The 23,051-nt window shown below is 43.6% G+C and overlaps 3 protein-coding genes across 3 annotated transcripts; 1 reads left to right on the forward strand and 2 right to left on the reverse strand.

The window, feature by feature from the left end:
- Positions 1–1,183: 1,183 nt before the first annotated feature.
- Positions 1,184–12,710, reverse strand: LOC128758420 (WASP homolog-associated protein with actin, membranes and microtubules). Its single transcript, XM_053864267.1, has 11 exons — positions 11,651–12,710; positions 10,899–11,072; positions 9,166–9,316; positions 8,808–8,977; positions 5,260–5,458; positions 4,531–4,712; positions 4,140–4,226; positions 3,931–4,026; positions 2,830–3,241; positions 2,572–2,714; positions 1,184–2,352 (listed from the first exon to the last, which is right to left on the reverse strand). Exons 1-11 carry the CDS (start codon positions 12,350–12,352, stop codon positions 2,203–2,205), a joined length of 2,466 nt encoding a protein of 821 aa, XP_053720242.1. The 5' UTR covers positions 12,353–12,710; the 3' UTR covers positions 1,184–2,202.
- LOC128758421 (fibronectin type III and SPRY domain-containing protein 2) lies at positions 11,886–22,024 on the forward strand. The gene is made up of 12 exons (XM_053864268.1): positions 11,886–12,918; positions 13,220–13,306; positions 13,385–13,618; positions 13,696–13,718; positions 13,863–13,984; positions 14,138–14,299; positions 14,356–14,490; positions 14,564–14,714; positions 15,629–15,762; positions 15,920–16,052; positions 16,117–16,293; positions 16,371–22,024. Exons 1-12 carry the CDS (start codon positions 12,799–12,801, stop codon positions 16,618–16,620), a joined length of 1,728 nt encoding a protein of 575 aa, XP_053720243.1. The 5' UTR covers positions 11,886–12,798; the 3' UTR covers positions 16,621–22,024.
- Positions 15,764–21,971, reverse strand: LOC128758422 (KH homology domain-containing protein 4-like). The gene is made up of 14 exons (XM_053864269.1): positions 21,814–21,971; positions 20,922–21,204; positions 20,693–20,812; positions 20,532–20,608; positions 20,370–20,422; positions 19,981–20,174; positions 19,515–19,723; positions 19,381–19,441; positions 19,070–19,124; positions 18,672–18,910; positions 18,401–18,505; positions 18,012–18,082; positions 17,658–17,749; positions 15,764–17,307 (listed from the first exon to the last, which is right to left on the reverse strand). The coding sequence occupies exons 1-14, from the start codon at positions 21,840–21,842 to the stop codon at positions 17,183–17,185; spliced, it is 1,713 nt and encodes a 570-aa protein (XP_053720244.1). The 5' UTR covers positions 21,843–21,971; the 3' UTR covers positions 15,764–17,182.
- Positions 22,025–23,051: the final 1,027 nt, after the last annotated feature.

The following is a 23,051-nucleotide window of genomic DNA, read 5'->3' on the forward strand; positions in this document are numbered from 1 at the left end:
TGGGGTTGTTGACCCCCCAAAAACCTGACAGTAATCATAATGCATAATGCGACATCACTTGAAAAAAGATCCCCTGTAATGACATCCCAGCTCCAATCTCCAGCTCAGATTTCCTCCCAACCCTGTAGGAGCTGGTAACTGGTCACCATCTTCACCATCTCTCGCTAGGTTTTTAACAGCTGGTTCACCAGCAACCAGCGGAACTCACCAGAACCAACTCAACACTGTCATAAATATGTTATTATAAAGCTGAGAGTTGACACAGAAGCGGGCTAAGGATTGCTAGCTAGCGATTATTTTAGCTTGAACTGACCTTTTGTCCCTGAAACAAATGACACCGTTCATTGTACCTCCACAAGGTCAGCTGAGGAAGGAAGATTGAAGTCGTCTGGGTCAAGTACCTTCACCTCCTCGCGTCATGTTATGTTCAACCCAACATCCACTGACTTTCACTGTTGACAGTTTACAGCAACTCCGTAAGTTCAGCATGTTTGTGCCAATGTCTCAATATCATAGCTGATGGATGATGCTGGTTTTAGCAGGATTTTACAGCAGGGAACTTTTATCCAGGTGTTGTGTGTGTGTTCTTCTACTTCTATCTTTGTGAGAACCTGTATGAGTTTTTAATCTACAGACTGAGGACATTTTGGCTTCTCAGTTTGAGGGTGAAAACTACAAAATAGCTTGGTATTATAGATGGGTTTTAGTTTGGGTAAGCGTAACCATTTGTTTTAGATGGTTAGGTTAAGGGTGAGAGGCTGGGGAAAGCATGTCACTAAGATAGGACACAAACGTGTGTGTGTGTGGAGATCAAGTCCTGACAATGCACTATCCTCATGACGACCTTATAACTTCGTGAGGACCTTTTGCTGGTCCCCACAGGTCCAAACCTTAATTTGAGGATGAAGACTGCAAAATATCTGGGTCAGTTATTATGTCAATGAGAAACTTGTCCCCAGCAATGTGTGTGTGTGTGTGTTTAGTTGCAGTCCTCAAGCTCTGCCATACATTCTTGGCTAGTCTGAACTGCATAAAACCGGTTGCCAGATTCCTTCTGTACCAGTCCTCTGTACATTACACAAAGCCACGCTGGCATGAGAGAGTGGCTCAGTGCCGGGCGTTAACAACAAACGTTGGCAGAAGGAGTGAGTTCACACTTCGTCTCATGTTACATGGTCACTCTGTAATGTGGCCAGCAGACATGATTTCACGACGGCGGTGTGACCGTTGTTGGATGTCATCATGGTCTAAGGTTGTGAGAGTCACACCTGCAAGATGAAACAAGCCACACAACCACAGTGCCAGATCGCATCAATATAGTAATACACGTTCATAAGAATCCTGGAGTGTTGTGGCTAGCACACAGCAGCCGTGTGGGACACTACTGGCGAAGAAAACCAGGGGAAACAGTTGTGATCAGTGCTTTAATTCACTCTGAACTGCAGCGTTTGTGGTAGAGAAACTCCAGAGCGGTAAACCCAGTGAAGCCTTCCTTAAAGCCAAACAGAGGAGACCCGGCGAGGTTAGTGTTTTCAGGACGAGGAGTTCCAAGAACCTCCAAAACAAACACAATCACGACATCATACAGAACATTACAGCCAGCACAGAGCAGCTGACTTCAGTCAGCAAGGCTGTAAAACTCTTTCATTCTCATAGCTCTTTTATAGAAGCATTTAAGCAGCCCTCAATAGTTCCAACCGTTTGAGTGCTTGTTGAATCCGAGAGTGCAGATCAGTGCTGTGACAATCAAAGAGCGGAATCTCAACAGATTTAGTTGAAAGTGACTGTTTTGGATCATCCTTCCATGGCGGTTTCAGACAAGTAAACAAACCTCAAGCTTCACAATGTATATAATAAAATTGAAACCGCTAGTATGGCGCACATTTGGCAGCAACACTCTGACAGACTTAGGCGGACAACGTTATTTCATATACAAACTATCAACAACAAGGAGCTTCATAATAATATCTGAATTCTGATCATGTATCAAGGAAGGTTGAAATGATCAAATAAATGCAGAGCGATTTTACAGGTCTCCCTCATCAGATTTGCATAGTCAGCCGTGCGCCAGCTCCAAGCACCAGCGCTGCGGAAAAGAGTTCCAGCAGATTTGCTACAAGAGAGTGTAATAAGATGTACATTTCTGGGTGACGTAGGCACATGAAACTCATCATCATCATCATCATCATCACCAGTGTGTCCTCAGCTCTCCCAGTCCCCGCTCTGACAACCCTCCTCTGCCTCTTCATCAGAGTCACCTGACACCTTCTTCATCCTGACCATGGCGGCTCTGATGCTGCGCTCCAGGTCATTTTCGCCCCATTTCTCCGCCTCCGTGCGAACAGGAACAACCTGGATGATCAGAGCATGAGCAACCATTTATCACGTGCACAGACACAACATCACTTTCAGATGAGATTCAACTGCTGCAGTGCATTATGGGGCTGGAGTACGAGTGGTGGGGGTGCTTTTTAATCGACAAGCTACTCAAAATAGGCATCAGTGTATTCTGTCCTGGAGCACAAGTCATGAAACCAGTGGATAGATTTTTGAAGAGCTTCTGTGAGGAACCTTTTTCAGGGTGATTCCCTGCTTGATGGCCATCATCAGGCTCGTCCTCACGTCTTCAACGGGGGCTGCAGGTCTGGAAATTGGGGTCTTTCTCAGCTGAATCTGGCCACGCTGAAGTGAGGCAAGCACTTCATCCATCGTACCTGCAGGATCGGAGACACCAGACAACACAAACAATAGAGCCTCAGGTGCTGTGGAGAACTATCAAGAATATCTTGTTTGAGCTATGAAGTCTCAGTATGGGGAAGTGAGTCTCACCTATATTTTGTTTGAGTGTGTTTTTGGCTGGAAAGGGTGGCTTCTCAGTCTCGCAGAGGGGCTTAGGGGTGTCGTCAGAAGGTGAGACGGCTCTGACAGGTGGCGGGGGTAACCTCGGTGGAGGAGGGGCCAAAGGAGGAGGAGGTGGTGGTGGTGGTGGTGGTGGAGGAGGCGGAGCCACGGGAGGACTGGCACATGCGGCAGGTGGCGGCGGGGCGAAGATCTGAACAGGCATGTCATCAGTTGGCTGGGTCTTGGGTGTCTTCTTGCGTCTGGGGGCAGGAAGGAGGGAGGCGGGAGCATCTGTAGATGGAGTGAGGCTGATGGTCGACCCCAGTTGAGAGGCACTGTGCAGCTCAGGGACCAATAATATGGACTGAGGAGTCTTCAGGATGTACTGATGCTGCCGCTTCTGAGTAGCGAAGACAGAAGAGTGAAATATTAGCGGGGAATATTCCACCCTTCCTGAACATAATGACCACCAAGAGAAGATGCCTTTAAAATTCATTAAAAAAAAAAGCTTGACCCTTGGACTCAATGTCCTTGACCTGACAGATAAGCTGAAGTTGAGAATGCTGACCACTGTTTTGTTTGGGAGACTCTAGCTAAAATTGTTCCAGAGCTTCTGTCAAGATCCTGTTGAGTTAAAATCACAATACACAGTTAAGGAGTCTACCACTCAGTTACTCATAGGGTTGTAACAATGAACAAGCAATGACTTCATCATAATAACATTGAACACAAAATCATATTAAAATCTTCAAGGTCGTTGTAGAAGGGCACCGGTTCGGACACAAAGGTGTCACCGCAAACCTCACTCACGATGGAGGAGCCCAACATTGAGAGATCAGACGGGTGGAAATTCTCCTTTAAGGACTCATGTCGACCCATATGAGAGCAACTCATTGGTGCTGAGCAATAACTCCCTTTCTTCCTCACTGTCCCATCAAACTTTTTTGCCGACTGACTCACTCCTCTCCGCTTGTTAACTTTCCGTCTGCGGGAGCTGAGTGGTTGGATTTTGACCCACTTGTGAAGTCAGTGTCAATATCTCATGTGGCTCATTAGTGAGGTGTTGCACAGACCGAGGAGGGCTCTGACCTCTCTGAAGGATCGTAATCTGCTCAGAGTCTTCTCCCGCTCCTTATCCACCCACTGCTTCCTCTTCAGCTCCTCCTCTTTCCTCTGCTCCCGTTTCTAAGAGCACAGTCGTGAAACAAGCAGACACAGAATCAAACGCTGCCTTCTAAGTGTCAGGCTGGGAGGGTTTGTGGGACGGAGGGGGTCGTCTTGTTGCCGTGGTAACCTACCAGGTGGATGTGGTGATGCTGAGTGAAGACGATTGAACTGTGTTGGGCTGCAGACTGCTTCTGCTGGTGTGCCTCCACACACTGATCCTGGACAGAAGACAATTGTAATTCAGCTTCAGCTCAGTGGGAGGAAATTAGAGTGCAGAGAGAAAACCCATGCAAGCACGAGGTGACAGGGAGAAAATTTCGGTGACACACCCAAGAGAAAAATAGACACAGAGACAGAAGATAAATGTAAAAAAAAAATAAAAATCATCTGACCCCTGACCTCTGTGTTGTCAAGCGATGATCAAATCACATCTGTTACAATGTAGCATATTTGAACATAAACCAGTCGCTAAAATGCGATCTGACAAAGTGAATCCAGAAAATCCCCGTGGGTCAAAATCACCTTCTTATTTCGCAGGTACGCCCTCCGTGACCCCAGGTTCTCCCGCTTCTTCTCCAAAGAGAGCAACCGTTTCTGCAGCTGACTGACATCTGGAGAGTTGTGTTGCTGTGTCGTGTGGATCATACTCTGCAGCTCCTCCTGGTCCTCACACACATCGTAGTAGACCACCTCCTCCTTCAGCTCTGCAGACAGATACATGTTACATCACCACAGAGATCAGGGTTTTAACCCTGATCCTCAGGTTTTGGAAAAATCCAAGTTCACTCAAGGCAGAAAAAGTGACATTGTTACCAACAGGTTTGACCTTCCACACTGAGCTGGTTTTCTGCATGTGGAGCAGATGTGAGATCACATTTGAAATGACATATGAACAATAAAAAGACTGACCTTTCAAGAGAAATGTCACTCACATGGGTCAATATTATCAGAAGGGGTTAGTGTCGCGCTTCAATACTTCACTTTGAATCCCGTATTTAAAGGGCTGCAGCACCTGACTTGCAAAACCTCTTGTCCTATTTTAAATGAAGTGCCAAGTGCATTCCTGCTGACTTCATTTCTCAGCTGCATTTTCATACCGTTGAGACAAATGATTGTATTAATATCAGCAGGCTTACAGACATATTGTATCCCAATGTGTGCATTTTAATCACACAGTGCAGAAGAAACTGAAGTTTAAAAATAAAAGAACTGATGAGGAACCAAGTCAAGATTGACGAGGACTGAAGTCACCTTTGAGCTGCCGCTTGACAGTCTCGATCTGAGCCATCAGAAGTTGATCCTCGTTCTTCAGGATCTCAAACTTGCTGTTGTACAGCTCCAGCTGGGTTTCATAGAACTGCATTTCCAACTGGTCCACCGTGCTCTGCTGCCCTTTGCTCATCCCCGACGCCATATTATCTTGTTGCCCTCCTCCAGACAGGCTCGCCAGCTGCAAAACCACCACTTTGTCAGTCAACTTAAAAACACACTTACATATTTTGCACCTTGCAAAACGTTCTACGTCAGTGTAGAGCAGGCTACGTTCCTGAAACGATGGGACACGCACAAATAGACCCCAAGTGCTGATCGAGCACAAACCCTTTTTCCCGTTATTTCATTGCGTCATAAAAGTGCCTCATTTTTGTCCTTCATTCTTGGATTCTTGAGAAAAACAAGTTACTCTCTCATCAGTTTCACACATTAAATTTAAAGGGCTGGGGCTGGATGCCAACCGGCAACCTATAAAGTCACAGCAATACGTGTTAACCACTAGTTGACTAGTGACCCAGGGGGGGGCCAACCAGTCAGAGACTAAGAGCCACATTGTTTTACTTTGTTGCTGAAAAGAGCCACATCCTACAAATATGTAAGGACAATGAATAACAGGTGAAACACATGCCATACGTTTAGTTTAGGGAATGACAATGTTTGATGAAGAGCTGCATGAAACTGGGAAAAGAGCCGCATGTGGCTCGGGAGCCACGGGTTGGCAAGGCCTGGCACTAGTCGCATGGAAATGAACTCTATATATTACACATAACCTAACAAGATCTGTTAGTCAGAACAAATTGAAGATAGTTATTTCAGTAACAACAAGAACAACAAGTTAGTGTCACCTGCCCTTTTGTCTGGCTTGAGCATCTGTACCCCAAAATACGCCTCTGTGAGGGTGAATGTTGATGGGGCTTTCGGGAGTATCTTTGGTTTTCTGAGTTATGTCGTGGTGATGCAGAGTTGTTGAGTCTTGTGAGTTCGTCTGATGCCAATAATCTAATTGTTGCCATGGTTCAACATGTGAGGTAAGGGGCATGGGTGCGACAGAAGACTTCAACATTGGTACGCTTATATTCACTGTAAAAAGAGGAGGGATGGAAGTTTTACAGGAGGGATGATTTCAATAGTTTTTTGTTCATCCTCTGAATCCCCCCTGAACTCGAATACTGCTCAAACACACACACTGGCAGACAATTGACAGTCATCAATAATCTTTTTCTATGGTTTTGGTTTGAGGGAGGAAACCTAGAGGAAACTGTCAAAAGCATCTGTTAAATGTTCTAAATTTCAACATCATAACACTGTGGAGCAGTAAGCGGCTCACTCATTTTACATATTTCCTGAAAATTTCATTTGAATCCGTCTATAACTTTATGGTATTTTTATCACAAACATACAGGTAAAACAATGCAGTCAAAAAAATATAGCATCTTAAAACGAAATCCACTGAAGTAGGGAGAGCAGCGCTACAAAATACACAATTAAGACAGGATCATCCGAACCAGGTTTAAAATGCCAACAAAGGTCCATTTTTAAAGCAGTGTGACTGAATGTTGTCTTGGACAGCCCTCACAGAGCAGCTGATGAAATTGACTGTAATGGAGGCTGTTTTATTATGGGATGTCAACATCATGCCTTCTGGCAGATGTTGCACATATGGATGTTGAAATGTGAGGTGCTTCAGAATAGTTCCTGCTGACAAAGAAGCGTGATCCACCAAACCCACAACAAAATGCTGTCATTTAAACTGACACATTGCAGTCTGCTTTATCGTGTCAAACACTATTTTGGAGTGAATTCACACAGCAACAGGCCAGCGTTGCTAATTGGCTGCTCTACCTGAACACAGAAACATCTTGCTCATTTGTCAGCAGAACACTTTAAAAGCTCTGTGTGAGTAGGTGTAGCATTCTGAGTTGACTTCAGCACAGGGCTTAGACAGAAAGCAGATTACTGAGGGGCACAATCAGCGAGGTGCTGCAGCTACGTGAAGGTGAAGCCTCTAAAAAGGTGTAGTGGGCTCTTGAACACAGCACTCAGACACTGCAGGGGGCTCTCCAGCAGCAGCTCCATCACAGCAGGCTTCCCCTCAACTCCCTAATTGTGACACGAACAAACACGTGTGCCGTGCCACTCACATGCAGCTAAAACTGTTGCGCCTGGAATCAGTAAATACATACATCAGGAGGGTTCATGCATGCAGGAATTGGAAGACAGATATAGGGAGAAATAGGTCAACAACTGCAGTCACAGAAGTGAGAGGTTCCTACAGCAGCCTACCACCCCAATGCACGACATATAAAGCAAACATGTCCCGTTAAAAATCCTGTACTCAGGTTTTAGCACCAGGAAACAAGTAAAAATGTGTGTCAACTGTGAGACAGTAAGTTGAGTGAAGACCTCTTAATGGCAGGTAACAAATTAGAGTGGCTTTCTGGTCTGTGGGATGAAGACATGGGAACAGGAAGTCATGAAGGATTTTCCAGATCAATGTTGCTTGTTGCCTTGCTATACAGTGGTCAGATGGAGTCTGTTCCATTAGTCTACAAGACGGCAGCTTCAGATAACACGTCTGTTTTGGGGATTAGATTTCTTCAGAAGTCAGACACAGCCATCCTCAGTTGGTCATGGGACTGTCTACCACTTGGGTCTTTATTAAAAGTAGGTGGGTTAATTTTTTTGATATATGTAATTGAATCTATTAAGTAATCGAATAAATAATCGGCTGGATGTGGTCCAGCATGGAGCTAGATCTCTGCCACCAACTTGTGCGAATGTGTCTTGGTTATTGTACACTCAAGACATGTTTTTTTTTCTCCTAAAATAAATCTTGTTGCTTGCTCAACGCCGCACCTGCGCAACCTCTCTGCTGCTCAGTCCAAGTGTCATACATGCACGCTCAAAATCACTGGCGCTCTCTCATTATCATGGGCGCAACTTCCGTCCTCAAATCATAAATTTGGCTTGGCGCCAGCAGAGGGCGGCCTTATGGTAACTTGCAGTTCATCAATGGGCGAATTGGTATAATATAGAGCACTGTGTCTTTAAACATCTGGATTCATTTAATGTTACTTACCAAATCCCTACATGACGAAAACCTTCAAAAATGTAACTTACCTGAGGCTGTTGTGTGTTGTTTTCATTGTCTTGCGCCAATTTTATTAACTTATGATTTAAGTTCCAGCAAGACCCGCCTTCCTCCCAATTGTAACAGCTTGTGATTGGTGGTTGAGAGCATGCGTGTGACGTTGAACGAGCAACGGGATTATTTGGAGAGAAAAAAAGGTGATGTGAGGGCAGAAAATCACAATAACCAGGACACATTTGTACAAGTCGGTGGTAGAGAGATCCAGGGGCCACCTACCGAGGAGCTAAGCTGCTTTAAAGAATGAAAACAACTCACATCGATCTACTCTTTGTTGGTAATGAAAGAGGGGTTTAACCTGAGAACATTTTCTTCTACTTTCACTGGAGACATATGACACTATCTGAGCAATATGTGTATGAAACAAATAGAAGCCTGCCTGTGCTTTGATGCTGTCTTTCTTGCGATTAAGGCACATCTCTGTGGCCCTCATGTGCTGCAGGGCTTCTTTGGCCATCAGGAAGCGAAGTTTCTCGAGTCTGGGAGCCGCAGACGACCAAGCAGCAGGTCCAAAGCGGCTCTTGTCCTTCTCCATCTGCCTTAACATGCCTAAAAAGGGAAACTTGGAATCTCAATGTAAAACAAAATACTGTTTTACGACTGAAACGTTCTCATAAGACAAGACAGGAATTTAGTCATTTGTAGTCTACAATGGTAACATTCGCTTCTGAGTTCAGTAGATTTGGGGGAAAGCTAATTCTGGTATCATTATGCTGATAAAAAAAAGTGATTTTCACCAGCCAGAGCCTTTGAAGTTTGTTTGAAGTAGGTGACGGTGATGTCCTGAATCGAGGCAACGGCGTCTTCCGCCTTTGTTCTCCACTCATCAGCTTCCTTCTCCAGTGCCACAATTCTCTTGGGACCCAAGTCCTCAAACTCCAGCGTTTTCTGCAGAGAAAAGGGTTGAAATGAGGACTAAACTTGATGATTAATAAGGACAGATTTAACCTGGATATGATGCTCACTTGGGGATTTATTGCTCACTGTGAAACTTCAAAACACACAATTCTCAACAAATCACTTGTTGGTCTCCTTCCTCAGGGAAAGAGTCTGAACTAAATAGGAACAAAGATATGCAGTGACTGTGGGTCGCAGAAGAGTAACAGTCGTTTGTTATATATATATATATATATATATATGTTGTGGTAGTTGCAGAAAGTAACAACTGGCAACTGGGCATTGCACTTTTGCTTAGAAGTAGTGCTGCTTTTATTGAGAAAGTTATGACAAAATATTTTCATCAATAAACCTTTATCATTAGAGGAAAATGAGACAAAACATCAATGCCGGTCATGTGAACACAAGAAGGGGACTAATGTCGGTGTTATGCTGGATGTTGGGCCTCTGCCTAGGAACGTTTCCCCTCACAGCACCACTCACGATTAAGCCAGATATACTGTATATTGCAAATAGTCAATAGTATTTTGAAGACAATGACAAAACGTGGGTTAGAGATGACGGTTAGAACATTGAAACTTTCTTTACAGTCTTGGTTTCTCTAAAACAAAGAGAGAATAATTGATTAGATAATAACTGTACCTAAAATAATAAAGACTTTCAAAATAATGAATTACTCCCAAAGTCATCAGGAGAAAGAGCGTAAAACATATATAAATTATAATAAATATTTTATTCTATATCCTGATTTGTTGTCAAACAGGTCTGTACATGCTGATTTTTTGTTGCCATAAACTGCCGTCACTTACGGTTTGAGTCAAGGACCCTTAACATGGTTTGATTGGTTTGTATTTTAAGTTAGTATGTGGCTTGACAACATAATTACATACTCATACAATAATGAATATACAAAATACCCACACTAAAAAGTGATTAAAAAACATTTTCATTAACAAAATAACATATCACTTACAAAAACTAGATGTAAATAGTTATGAATGACTCAGACCACAAATACATTACTTATAAAAACTGGAGCTGAATTAGACAAAAAATTGGTATGACTAGGAATGATACATGCAAAGACTAAAACCTAAAATCAAAGGTTTGCCAAAAGCAATGCCACTTGGCAGTTCTCATTTCCACCTGGAAAACTGGATTAGTGTAAATAAAAATCTAGGTCAGGGTGTTTCAGCATGGAACTTTTATATTGACAAATAGACTCATGTACACAGCAGTGTCTCAATGAAAACATCGACCAAGATCATCGTGAAATGACCACAACCCAGTTGACTGTTGCTTTGTCAGTCATTCTGAGCTCAAACTTCAAAGCATAATGAAGAGTAAGAAAGCGGACAGAGTTTCCATTCATCGACTATAAAAATCACATGGAACACCCTCAAGTGTCTCTATTCTTCCAAATGAGTGCAAATACAGGAACTACACGAAATCTATCAAAGACGCATTTAGAAAAAAAGTCAATTAAACATGTCTGTCTGCTTTCATCGTATCTGCGCAAAGTATGAGTCCATGTGGACCGGACAGTTGTGAGACCAATTCGGACCAGTCTTACCAGGATCTCCATCTTGTAGAGGCAGGCCAGCTCCCGCATGTCTCTGAACGGCTGCAATAGGTAGTGAAAGAAGCTGGTGGCAACTGCAACAAGATCTTGGTAGGCTTCGTCCTCTTGCTGGTAAAAGCCCAGGAGGGCGACCATCTGGTCTGCAGTGTCGTGACTTTGGAGCAGCTTTGAGAAGAGAAAACCAAAGATATACAATCAATGTTGTGAGATTCATGATCATTTGGAAGTAAGAAGCCACGAGAAAGGAGAACAACTGGTGAAACCTAGCATAAGACACTCCCCCACCTCCAACAATGACGGTGATTTGGGTACATTACAAATTTGTAACTCCTCAGATAAGTTAACCAAAGGCATAGACAAGATCAATGTTCTTAATAAATAAGTGATATAACTCTCAGCACTAACAATGAAATATTTGCTTTTATTTATCTACAACAACAGATGCTGCAGGTGGTTGTGGATGAAACACTGACCCTCAACAAAATTCTATTCAGATTAACAGTGTAAGAAAAATCATTCAGATGTAATATTGTGATGGAGGTATTGCCATGCCACAAAGGTCAAAGACATTTATTATATTGGACCCGGTGGTTAATGTGGGTGAGTTTTGCTTTTGCAATCCATATGTGATTTGGACGAGTCCTACCCTCAGACTGGAAACCTCAGGCACCAACTCAACAGCCATGACTTACAAAGTACAGGACACTGTCAGTGTTTCGTTTTCTTAAAATGCATTTGTTTACCTCTTTCAACTGATCCTTGGCCCTAGACATCTCCTCCTGCATGGACTTCTTTTTAAACTCCTGAAGATTTTCAAAATACTCCTCGACATCTTGCTCACTCTGCGTAAACAACGTGTCGAGGACTATTTTTCTCCCACAAGTGTCGACGGCAGCGCCGAAATATATCTCCAGCTTTCTACAAGGAGTCTCCAAGTCTCTCTCTTCATCGTCAGCAGTGCGACCCGACCTGCGTGTCAAGAACAGCAAGTCCCAAATGTTGCCCTCTTCGAACTCCGACAAATCCGGGAAGCAGGAAGCCAAAACCTCGGCAACACATGTGAACTGCTGGTGGATGTGTTTCAGGTCGCTGACGGAGAAGAGTCCGGCCCAGCTCAACTGGTAGCCCTCAGCTGAAACGTCTGCCCTCCGCCGCTGCCGCTGCAGGGTCCGGTTGTGGCAGGTGACCGCGAACTTACACTCGATGACGTTCCACTGCACGATAAAGCCGAGTCGGTACGTCTCGGGCTCTTCAAATAAGTTGCTTTTAACTGCCACCCAGTCCTCCAGACTGTCTAACCGTTCACATTCCACGTTATTCATGTTATTTACGTGTTTCTTTTCCGTCCCCAAGAAGCAGCTACTCTGTTTACAACGTCCGCCATTTGTATGACGTAGGAGGCTTTCACGTGCCTCACCACAGTGTCGGAAAGTCAACAGAGTCATTCTATCATGAACTACAGCAAAGAATCGATTTGTTTAAAATCAATCCATCATGGAGGTAAATCTATAATGAGAGCGGGTGATGAATTAAAGCAATCGTAAACAAGAGATTAAAACGATTTTTTTTAAAAAGGTTCAATCGTCTACGAGATACATTGAACGCAACATCCCGCCCCTTTCATTTTAAGCTTTGGTCTTTAAATCACGCGTTTGGGGATTTCCACGCGCTGTCGATGACGTAACATCCCCTTCAATAACTGCACTGTCACTTGGATGAGTTGACCCGATTACAGACGAATATACGTGCCATTAACAACACCATAGTTCATGACCACCAAGTTTGGCCTGTCATTTGAGAGGTGCGGGGTCAGTCTATTTTCACCTCGCTCACACTCGGATGTTTGGACCTGCTCCTCAGCTACTATGGCTGCCTAGGCGGACAAAAGAATATGAAGCGTTTCGGAAAGATGACGACCTTGAACGAGTCCCCTCTTGGTTTTGAGCCCTGTGGGGACGCCGCACCTCCCTCACCCACGGGAGCAGAAGATGGACACGGTGAAGTGGAAGAGGTGGGGTTGCTGATACTTCCTTGTAGTCTCACTGTGAGTGAACAGATCTGCTTGACAAAGTGTGGTGGCTGTGGTGGTCTTGTTGTTGACTATGTGGTCACTGAACAACAGCCACACAGGAACAGCCAAGATGGTTATCAGCTCCTCAAAGTCTATAGTTCTTACTTGGATATGGTTGAAACTGTGTTTGCAACGGGCTAAACCTGAGGTGGATCAAGTGTCTAGTCTGAGTCAGTGGTGAATTGGATGTCTGGTCCTGGACCTTGGGTAAACAGAACAAATTAGTTGGTGTGAATCACAGGATCCTCTCAGGAGTCGCATTCAAGACAGAGTTGCAGAGATGGAGAACTTTGCAGGACACCTTGAAGAGATCTTCCTCACTGTGGAGGTGAAACATTCAGCACAGTTAAGACGTTCAAGTTCACAAAACGCAACCAACATCACGTCATTTGACGTATTTTCTTAGGAGAACTTTGGGCGGCAGGAGAAGCACCTGGAGCAGCACTACAATGATGTCCTGCAGACATTGTCGCAGCGTTATGACGAGCGAGCGAGTGGGCTGGAGGAGGAGAAGAAGAGCAAGCTGGAGGCTCTTTACAACCAGCTGCTGAGTTGTGGCCAAGCCATGGACGAGTCCAAGGAGCTGATCGAGACAGCTCAGGAGGTCTACCGGTGCCAGGACAAGAGGCTGTTTCTGAAGGTGACCTCTTCTGTCAGGGTAGATTAGGAGGAACAAAAGGCATCATAATTCATTTGTTTTTATGAATGTATCAACAGGCAGTGATTCCTGCCATCAAAAGGTAAACTGACTGTAAACTGAGTGGTTTGTGTAGCATGGACCGTAACACGACACAACTCTTGCTGTTGTAATGTCTGTGGTGCATTCAAGTGCATTTTTGAAAAGCCATTGATGGTAATAATGTTTTTTGTTGGGGTGTAACAAGGATTGAAGAGTTTGCCAAAGACCAGCTTGACCTTAGTCTCTCTACTGAGCTGGAGTTTACCACGCCCCTCGCTGATCTGTCTGACGTCAAAACCATGATGGACTCCATCAACGTGGTCCCAGGTGAAGCCTCGTGTCTTGGTTTTCCACATGACTGAACGTGTAATCCCAATAAAGGGACTATGCTGCACAAGGTTTAAAATATTCCCAGTATATAGGAATTGAAGTACCAATTCACTTGAACTATGTAATCTATTGAAAATCCTGCATCTCCAGCTCCATCTGCTCCAGTTATTAACCCTCAGGCGCCCAACTCTGCCACCCAGACGTCGCTCCGTGTGTGCTGGAGTCTCTTTTCCGATGACACGGTGGAGTACTATGAGCTCTACTACAGACCAGTGCTGGAAGACTCACCTGCCGAGTCATCCTCTGCTGCTGGTAATAGCACACGTCGAGCGCGTGTGTGAGAAATTCACGTTTGCCTGTCTGATCAGTCAGCATGGTGAAGGTGAAGGAGACCCACTGCTCTGTGACGGATCTGCTGCCCAACGGTCAGTATGAACTCTGGGTGACAGCCACCAACACCACAGGCATCAGTCCTGCCAGTGAGAAAGCCTTGTATGTCACAGGTGAGTCAACACACTTTAAATACTCAGGCGCTTCTGTCATCACGTCACGAGGAATCAACACCTCTCCTCTCAGTCCCATCGCCACCTGTGATCAAGCAGAGGCAGTGTTGCAGCTGTCCGGAGGCGGCCCTGCTACGCTGGGAGTCTGGAAACACCAATCCTGTGGACTCTTACACCGTGGAGCTGTGTGAGATGAATGCTGACGGCACACAGGCGACCACTGAGTGAGTTGTTATAACCTGCCTGATATAATGTGGCTGGAAAAGCGTCAATTCCCAGAGACACTGCCACTAAATCGTCTGTTGGTGCAGAGCAAAGCTGACCTGGCATGACTACGAACAAGGAATGAACAAGTCATTTAGTCATTATTCAGGTCCCACAGCTGCAGAGCTACTAAATCAAGACTCTGGGCACTGAAATCTGTTCTGGTCTTCATCTGCTGCATCACTGCCTGCTGGAGAGAGACATGAGCATAAGTGGTCGCTGCTCCTTGAGTGGAATGTTGAATCAATATTGAGTTAAGGATTGTGTTTCTTCATCATGAGATTTCTGTCACATTTCTGTGGAACAAATACAACCATGTTAATTTGAGGATGACTCTGGAATTTGGTTGCAGAGTGGGGAAATGTAAACGTTAAGCACTGTAGCAAACATTTTATGACAATTATTTTCTATATTTATTCAGTTTTATTTCAGTGTGGCAATAACCTCTGATGTTGTTATACATCTGTTGTAGGTACTGACTCAGAACTGAAGTTCAGTGTTGCCACTTACTCTACTCTGGAAGCACTTCCATTAATAGTATGCTACGCGACTGTCTAAATAGCATTTAACATATATTTAGTCAGCATATTTTCATCACTATGTGACTTGACATTGTGCGAACAAGGACAGCTTCCTTGAGCGCGTGCTACGTGTTGTAGGAGCTCCACAACACTACTGCCACCTGATGTCCAACTAATCTCACTGCGTGCAAAAAGTGTATTTTATTTTAGATCATCATGAGTGGATTGAGGCGAGACAGAGGGATGCATTCTCCTAAGCGATTATTAGGATTTATGATAACAGAAGCAGTCATCAAAATCTCTTGTTATTGGAAATGTATTGAACCTGACCTCCAAAATATTAATTTGTGCAGGTCCATAGTTGGAGTCCCAACATGTCAGTGTCTGATCCAGCTGCAAGCAGGACGTCAGTACCGCATTTCAGTGAAAGCAGTCAATATTGGCGGCCCCAGTGACAGGAGTGAAGTTGTTACTGTGTCCACAACAGGTCAGTCACAAGTCCAACACATTCTGAGCTGAGGGGTTGCTGGAACACAAAAGACCACTCAAACTACTTTCACCTTAGTTTATTGACAATGGCATTTTATTAACATTTATTGCTTTGAGAACATTTGTAACATGTAGATTTTGGTTGCAATACCCAGGCACATTCTTCCATCTGCTGGAGGAGACGGCCCATCCTTGTCTGGCCATCTCTGAGGACGGGTTCACCATCTTCAGTGGAGATGAAGAGCTGCCCATAAGTGCCATGGCTTTGGACAGCAACACCTTCACCAGGTAAGCGAGCTGCGCTTCTGTTCATGTCACACTCAACACGTTTCGCTGACATACTCGTGCGTAGGTCTGTTGCCATCCTGGGAGACTTGATCCCAGTGAGAGGCCGACATTACTGGGAGGTGGAGGTCGACGACGACACGGAGTTCAGGATTGGTGTTGCATATGAAGATACAGAAAGGAACGCTTACCTAGGAGCCAACAACTCCTCCTGGTGTATGAGACACATCATCACACCATTCAGGTAATCTACTTTTTGGATACATACTAGTATCCAGCCTTCAAAGCTTGAGTTTACTAGGCTTGTATGCTCTTGTGAAGGCACAGGTACGAGTTCCTGCACAGTGGCTGGAGCCCCGACCTGAGAATCACAGTGAACCCGGTGCGTATTGGAGTGGCTCTGGACTATGTGAGAGGGACGCTGTCCTTTTTCAACGTGGATCTGCAGCAGCACCTGCACACCTTCTACTGCAACTTCAGGGACTATGTGAACCCCTGCTTTGCACTGGACAACCCAGGTGCTCTGACAGTGCACAACAGCATTGAGGCTCCTACTTATGCATTCATCTGAAATTACACTTAAATGTGGACTGTTTGTAAAGTGGAGAATCTAAATACCAAAGGCAAAATGGATGTCCAGTCTCTTTTATTATATTCCATGGGAACAGGCAAACACCTTTTTACCAAAAAAGGTTTCATTATTTTTTACAATATGAAACAAAACAGCTATGGTGTTGGGACTTGGACAGAAAAAACAATTTGAAATGTTACAAATTAAAACTGCATTCACACATTTTGAAGAAGGCAAAAACTCTGAGTCAATGTTTAAAAACACTGGCAAACAAAGTTCATGTGTGACACTGAAAAAAGTCCAGATGATAGTTGGGGGGAAAGGGAAGGTCGTCTCTAAACAGATGTATTTGAAAACATTCTCCTCCAAAAATACCTTAAGAATCAGGCCACTAATACATTTCGCGTAGCTTCCCCACCCAGTTTACTGTTAAATAGATGCCTACTTATGTCAGTGGTTCTCTACATAACCACCCCAAAAAACTAGTGTTGTGTGGGCATTAACCGCAATGAAGCAAAGTGGCTGTGGAGATGCAGAGTTGTAACTGGGGAAGGGGGAATGGTTAAGAACAACTGGTCTTACTGCTGCAAGTTTTCTCCTCCTCTTCATCGGAGGAGTCTTCTCCATAGGGCACCAGCCCAGATGAGTCATCCAGCACTTTGGGCTTCTTGAAAATCTCAGAAGCACCTGAAGGGACAAGGAAAGAGAAGAGGGAGAGGGAAATTTGGAGACATGAAGAAACCCAATGGCCAGCAGCGATTTAGCGTCCGTTCAGTCCGCAGCCCGGCAGGGAAGACATTCAAATGAAACGGCAGCAGGGATCCGAAGGCAGACAGGCAGGTCCAGCAGCACATGTTGAGAAAGAGAACAAGGGAGAGACAAGAAAACATATACAAGAAGAAAATGTTAGTTTAATGCTTCACTGCTCCGGATCATAAAGGTCTCCTGCAATCCTCCACAGGGGGGAAGATGCCTTCTTTGGACATACAGCTACATTAAATATAACAAACTTCATATCTTAGGAGAAAACTACATACCCTGTGGTGGACTGACCCGGGTTTCTTTCACGACTTCCTTTGGCCTTTTGCGGGACACAGCAAACACTGGTGGGGGTGGGGGCATGAGAATCCTAAAATAGCAAACAGGCACAACATAAAAATTCAAGACGCGTTTGTCATACACTTTCTACACAGGGTCTGCGATGCAATGACATGCGGAGAACCGTTGAGTCGCACAGAATTAAGTACCAGTAACATGCAATACTAGTGCAGGATCGATAAAAAGGTCGTGAGTTAAGTACTGCACAGTGTGTGAAACGTATGTATCACAGAGAGCGGTTTATTGCAGGTTATAAAAACATAAGGATTAGGATTGATGAACCAAATACAGACCTTTCCACTACTTTCTCAACTCGACCAGCAGACTGAGGTCGTCGAGGCTCTTCTGGGCAGCTGGCAGGGGGCTGCACACAAGGAGTAGAGACGCATAGAACGTTAAATGCATTTACAAAGGTAGCCAATTCCAAAACTAGTTACGGTTTCAAGGATTTTGTTTAAATTCTCAAGTTAAACACTCATTTGTCTGGTTTTGTAAGCAAATGCAGTGATCCAAAGTTTACTTCTTCAAACAATGGATGTTCTCCCTGCTTTTTAATTTAGGAGGCGAGTATCAGTGAATGCAAAATGGTCTTCACTTGCTTCACTTTCTTTACCTCCATTAAAAAAAACTGCTATATTCATCAACTCTGTCAATCAACAATGGCCATTTTTGAAAGACGCACCTGCTGTTGCTTCAACTCCTCCTGCACCTTTGTCTTCGAGTGTTCTACTCCTGTAGCGGAGTCAGGGGTTTCTTGACGTTTTGCCACACCATTACTGCCTTGATTCTTAACACAGTGAAGGAGTAGATTCAACTTTTTTTAAGCTACTAATAATGATATTTACATCACTCATACAAGTCAGACTGAGCCACAACAGTCTACCTGACCGCTGCATGAAAGCCAACACAACAAAAGAATTCCAACTAGAAAAAAAAAAAAAAAAAGAGATTACCTGGTCCAGATAGGATTGGGCATTCTTTGGACACATTGGGTACTGAACCATTGCCTGAGCAGGTGGAGGATTTGTCGGCGTGTCAGATTGACTCGGGGGAGTAGTAGCATTACCCCAATAACCACTGGCTCCTGGATACGCCGAGTAGCCATCGGAATAACCATTTGCTGGGTAGCTGTACCACGACCCCTGGCAAGAGTAATTGCTATTAGGTGGATATCCATGTGCTGCTGCATATGCTGAAATGAAAGTATAGATGTTTAGTTGACAGCCAATGTTCACAAACTCATGAATTACAACCCACTGTTGACCGATCACAAGTGTCGAGAGAAAGGTCATGTGGATAAACTCAGAACAAATTTAAAATGATGAAGAAACCTCTGATAAAGTATACTCACTTTGTGTTGAGCTAGGTGAAGTGTATGTTGACATCTTGGCATATTCCGATTTCACCTGCAAAGTAAAAGAATATAAAGCTTTATAAGTGACACGGCACAGGGCTCAGGTCTTTTTAACAGCCATTTCAAAGTGTAGGCAGGCCCAGAGCATTGGACGCCCCAACTATGGACTCCTGGTAGTTCACACTGCCAGTGTTCATTTAGGAGGCGGGTATCAGTGAGAACTACAAGCTTCATTAGTTTCACCTTCTTTAACCTCCATTTAAACCTCAAATGAAAATAAATAGCGTTACTTTTCAGTTTGAACTTACAGTTGCCAGTAGACTCTCTGTGAGTGTCTTAGCCTCCTCCAATCCAGCTGCATTCGGGTGGCTGCAACAAAAAAATGGAGTTGAGTGTCTCCTTTGTAAACAAATATTGAACTAAACATGCCAAAGAAGAATACCTGATGTAAATATAAAGCGGTTCAAACGACTCTCTTTTGGATGCTTGCTCAATGTAGCCAGAACCTTTTCCCCGGAGAAAAACTCTAGCACCAGTCTCACTCTGAATGTGACCCAGATATCTGCCAGCAGGACCCTCAATTTTCTCTTTAATGTTGAATGTAGGCAAGGCGTGGTCCAGACCCACAAAAACCTTGGTGTGCACAAAGCTCTGGGGATAACAAAAGAGAAGCAATTAGATTAGAAAGCAGATACTTTATAACTATACAGTTCCTGGAATCTATGGTCAGAAACCAGTTTGTTTCTGAGGTTCATGATTTGTAAACTCTTCTGGACATTATTTAAGTGACACAGTTCACGTTCCAACAGTGATCCATCAGTCTAACCCTGGATTTGAGTCCAAGTAACAGCTACATAACGGCTACATTTCATGTTCAGCAACAATACAGCGTTGGTAGCTTTCCTTACCCCTACATGTGGTGCCGCAGGTCGGTGTCCCTGAATTACTGTTTGGTTGGCGTTTGGCACACCGGCAGGGTTCATGGGCCGAGGTGCCTGGGGGTAGATTGTTATTGGCGGAATTACAGGCATCTGTTGCCCTAAAGCAGCTGATGCCTTTGTCACTTCCTCCGAGATGACTTCCTTTATTCTACCCACAGCTCCTAATGACAGAGAAGACATAAAATCACCATTCTGTTCAGGCAGAGAGCACATACAGCCACCCCTACAATTTACATGCCTACTTATTCATTAACAATTTGGGATGGATTTGGGTCACAACTAAATAAGTCTTGTAAATGAAGTTGACACATTTTCAAAACCAGATTTTAAGATGACTATTCACAACAGTCACTTACTGTTTACTTGCTCTTGGGTCTTCCCCTGCACATGTAAATACAAAGGTTTTTGGCTGTGAAGAAGCAGAAACTGAAGGTAAACAGACAATATTCTAATGGTCTTATGGTAATGAAAAAGAACAGACAAGGTAACAGTGTTACACATTATTTAAAAATGAATACCCAGCTGACTGTTGCTTTTCAACATCTGTCATGTAATGCCCTTTAGTTGAGACCACTGCACCACTTAACAGTCGTATCTGAAATAAAAATCACAACTCAGTTAAGATTAACAAGTCAAGGTCCTTGTTTAAGAGTTTGAATCTTGGTAGATTGACACTAACTTCCTCTTGTGTTTTGCCTTTTGTAAGAAGATCTCTGCAGTTTATTGGTACGTCATTAATGTCTACTTCAGCGACAGCGATCTCATCTGGGATTGGCAATGTAGGCGCACGTGGAGAAGCCTGAAAAAGGGGTAAAAGAAATGTCAGATGATTTTCATTCACCTCAAAAAACTGCCAAATGTCCCATTGTGGGATGAACAAAGGACTATTACTGGATATTCAAACTTACCTTCGTGAGTAATGGTTGAGGAGTTAAAAGTTTTCCTTTAGCCATCAACATAGCATTTAATTTAGCTGCCATGGCTGCAGCCACTTCTACTCCTCCTTGGGATGGCACCTTTTCTGACCCATCCGCCACACCACTGTCTTTTTTCTGGAGAGACTGGGACACAGTGCTGCTGTGAACCCCTGATAAGGAGCCATGACTTGGTATACTTCTACTGCTGCTTGGTGGATGTGCAGGTACTCTGGCATTGGGCTGAGCCGCCTGGTCCCACCGACTGGTCAGGCATCTATCAAATAAGGAAAAATATAAAAGGTCATTACATAAGGTAATCTAATCAAAACAAAGTCCTCATTGAACAAGCGCAAACCAATTACTCACAAATAACCAAATGGCAAGCGGAGACTTTTATTTTCGTGTTTTGCAAAAAGAAAATGAACAACTTTCACACAAATCCAAACAGTCTGGATTGACTCATTAATACGTTTCGTCTAATTGCATCTTAATGGACAATTCATAAAGTGGGTGGATCAGAAACGAATTGCACTACATTAATAGCAAAATATGGTTAGAATAATACTGGTTTGTAGTTGATGCAGCCTCATAGTGCGGGTCGCAACTTGGCGTTGCTAACCCCAAGTTAGCACGAGTTGAAAAGTTCGAGAATTTGACTAAAACATCAATAAGGGACTTTAATTAACCGGTTGTGTGCAACCCCTTATGTGACAACATAAGAAATGGAGCAAACTTCAGTCGAATATTGTGGCCTATCTTGAGTCAAATAGACGCTTTAATAGGCAGGCCACGGAAAACATGCTAACAAACGCTAGCATTAGCCAGTTGAGCTTACATAGGTTTTAGCACTGTTACGCTATACATGGAAGTTAAACAGACTCACGGTGTTTGCCCAGTCATTCCAGAGGACATGTTACCCTTCAAGAAATCAACGATGATATGGGAAGTGATACTTATCGGAGAGAAAAAGCCATCGAGCTCGACTCCCAACAAAGTTCTGCTTTACGGCTGGTCGCAAAGTGAGGCACAATGCGGAAGTTGGTCATTTTGTAGGTTTTTTTCTTTATGTAAAACAAATATTTTGTTTAATAGAAAATGAATTCTGCTCTGAATTCTTTTTTCTAAGTATAAGTTTTAAAATAAAAAAACAATGTCATAATAAAAGCTTAAAAAAAAACCCCAAACGCTTATGGCATTTCAAAAACGAAATACAATGACATTTTTTTCACTTTGGTATTGAATGTATATAAACATTCTCCCATGTTGATGTTTTAAGTGAAGCCTATTAAAAAAGTTGTGGACTGGACAGCCAGAAAGATAGCTCTGTGAACTAAATAAATTTGCAAAGAAATCTCAACAACCATTTTAAGAGAATGCTATGAGAAGAACGGTAGGTGGGAGAAGACTTTTTTTTTTTGTGAGAAATGCACTTGCGAGAAATGGCCTTTTAAGGTTCTCTCTCATCGGGTAAAGGTGTGTTCGGGTAGCCATCCAGCTCATTCAGGTTCCCTGTCAGATCTTCCTCTACCACAGAGTTTGCTTCTGGTGTGGCGTTGCTAACAAAGACATGCCATAGGTGGTCACTTCCCACAGTGTTGTGGGAGATGCTCGGCTGATAGACTGGGCTCAATATATTTTTATGTCCATCTTGAAATGGATAAGTCACTGATACAAGTTTGTGAAGATCTGCAGGCCTTTTCTTTTCTATCAGACTACTATCTTTCGTGCTCGAGGGGAGAAGGTAGAGGGACATGTGCGGAGAAAACGGAAAAAATTTAAAGGATAACAACAACTCCGACCTTTAAAACTAGTGGTAGGTTAATAAAACTTCAATTGCAATAATAGGTGAGTAGCAAAAATAACATTCTGAGTGTATTAGTTATCCATTTTTGGTCGACACAAATGTTAATTAATTGTGAAATATTACTCTATTACATATGTTCTGGCTTTGCCTAGGACCCTTTTGTGCTGCAATTTTTTTAACACAATGGAAAACTTGATACCCAATCAATTAACAGATTTATTTTGTATATAAACTTCACATTCCTTACGCTCTTGCATAAAAGACACTACAGCAAAATGGAAAAACTGAACTTTACACGCATACCACATTTTTTTTAA

The sequence above is a fragment of the Synchiropus splendidus genome, chromosome 5, assembly GCF_027744825.2.
Source record: "Synchiropus splendidus isolate RoL2022-P1 chromosome 5, RoL_Sspl_1.0, whole genome shotgun sequence".
Classification (NCBI taxonomy): Eukaryota; Metazoa; Chordata; class Actinopteri; order Syngnathiformes; family Callionymidae; genus Synchiropus; species Synchiropus splendidus.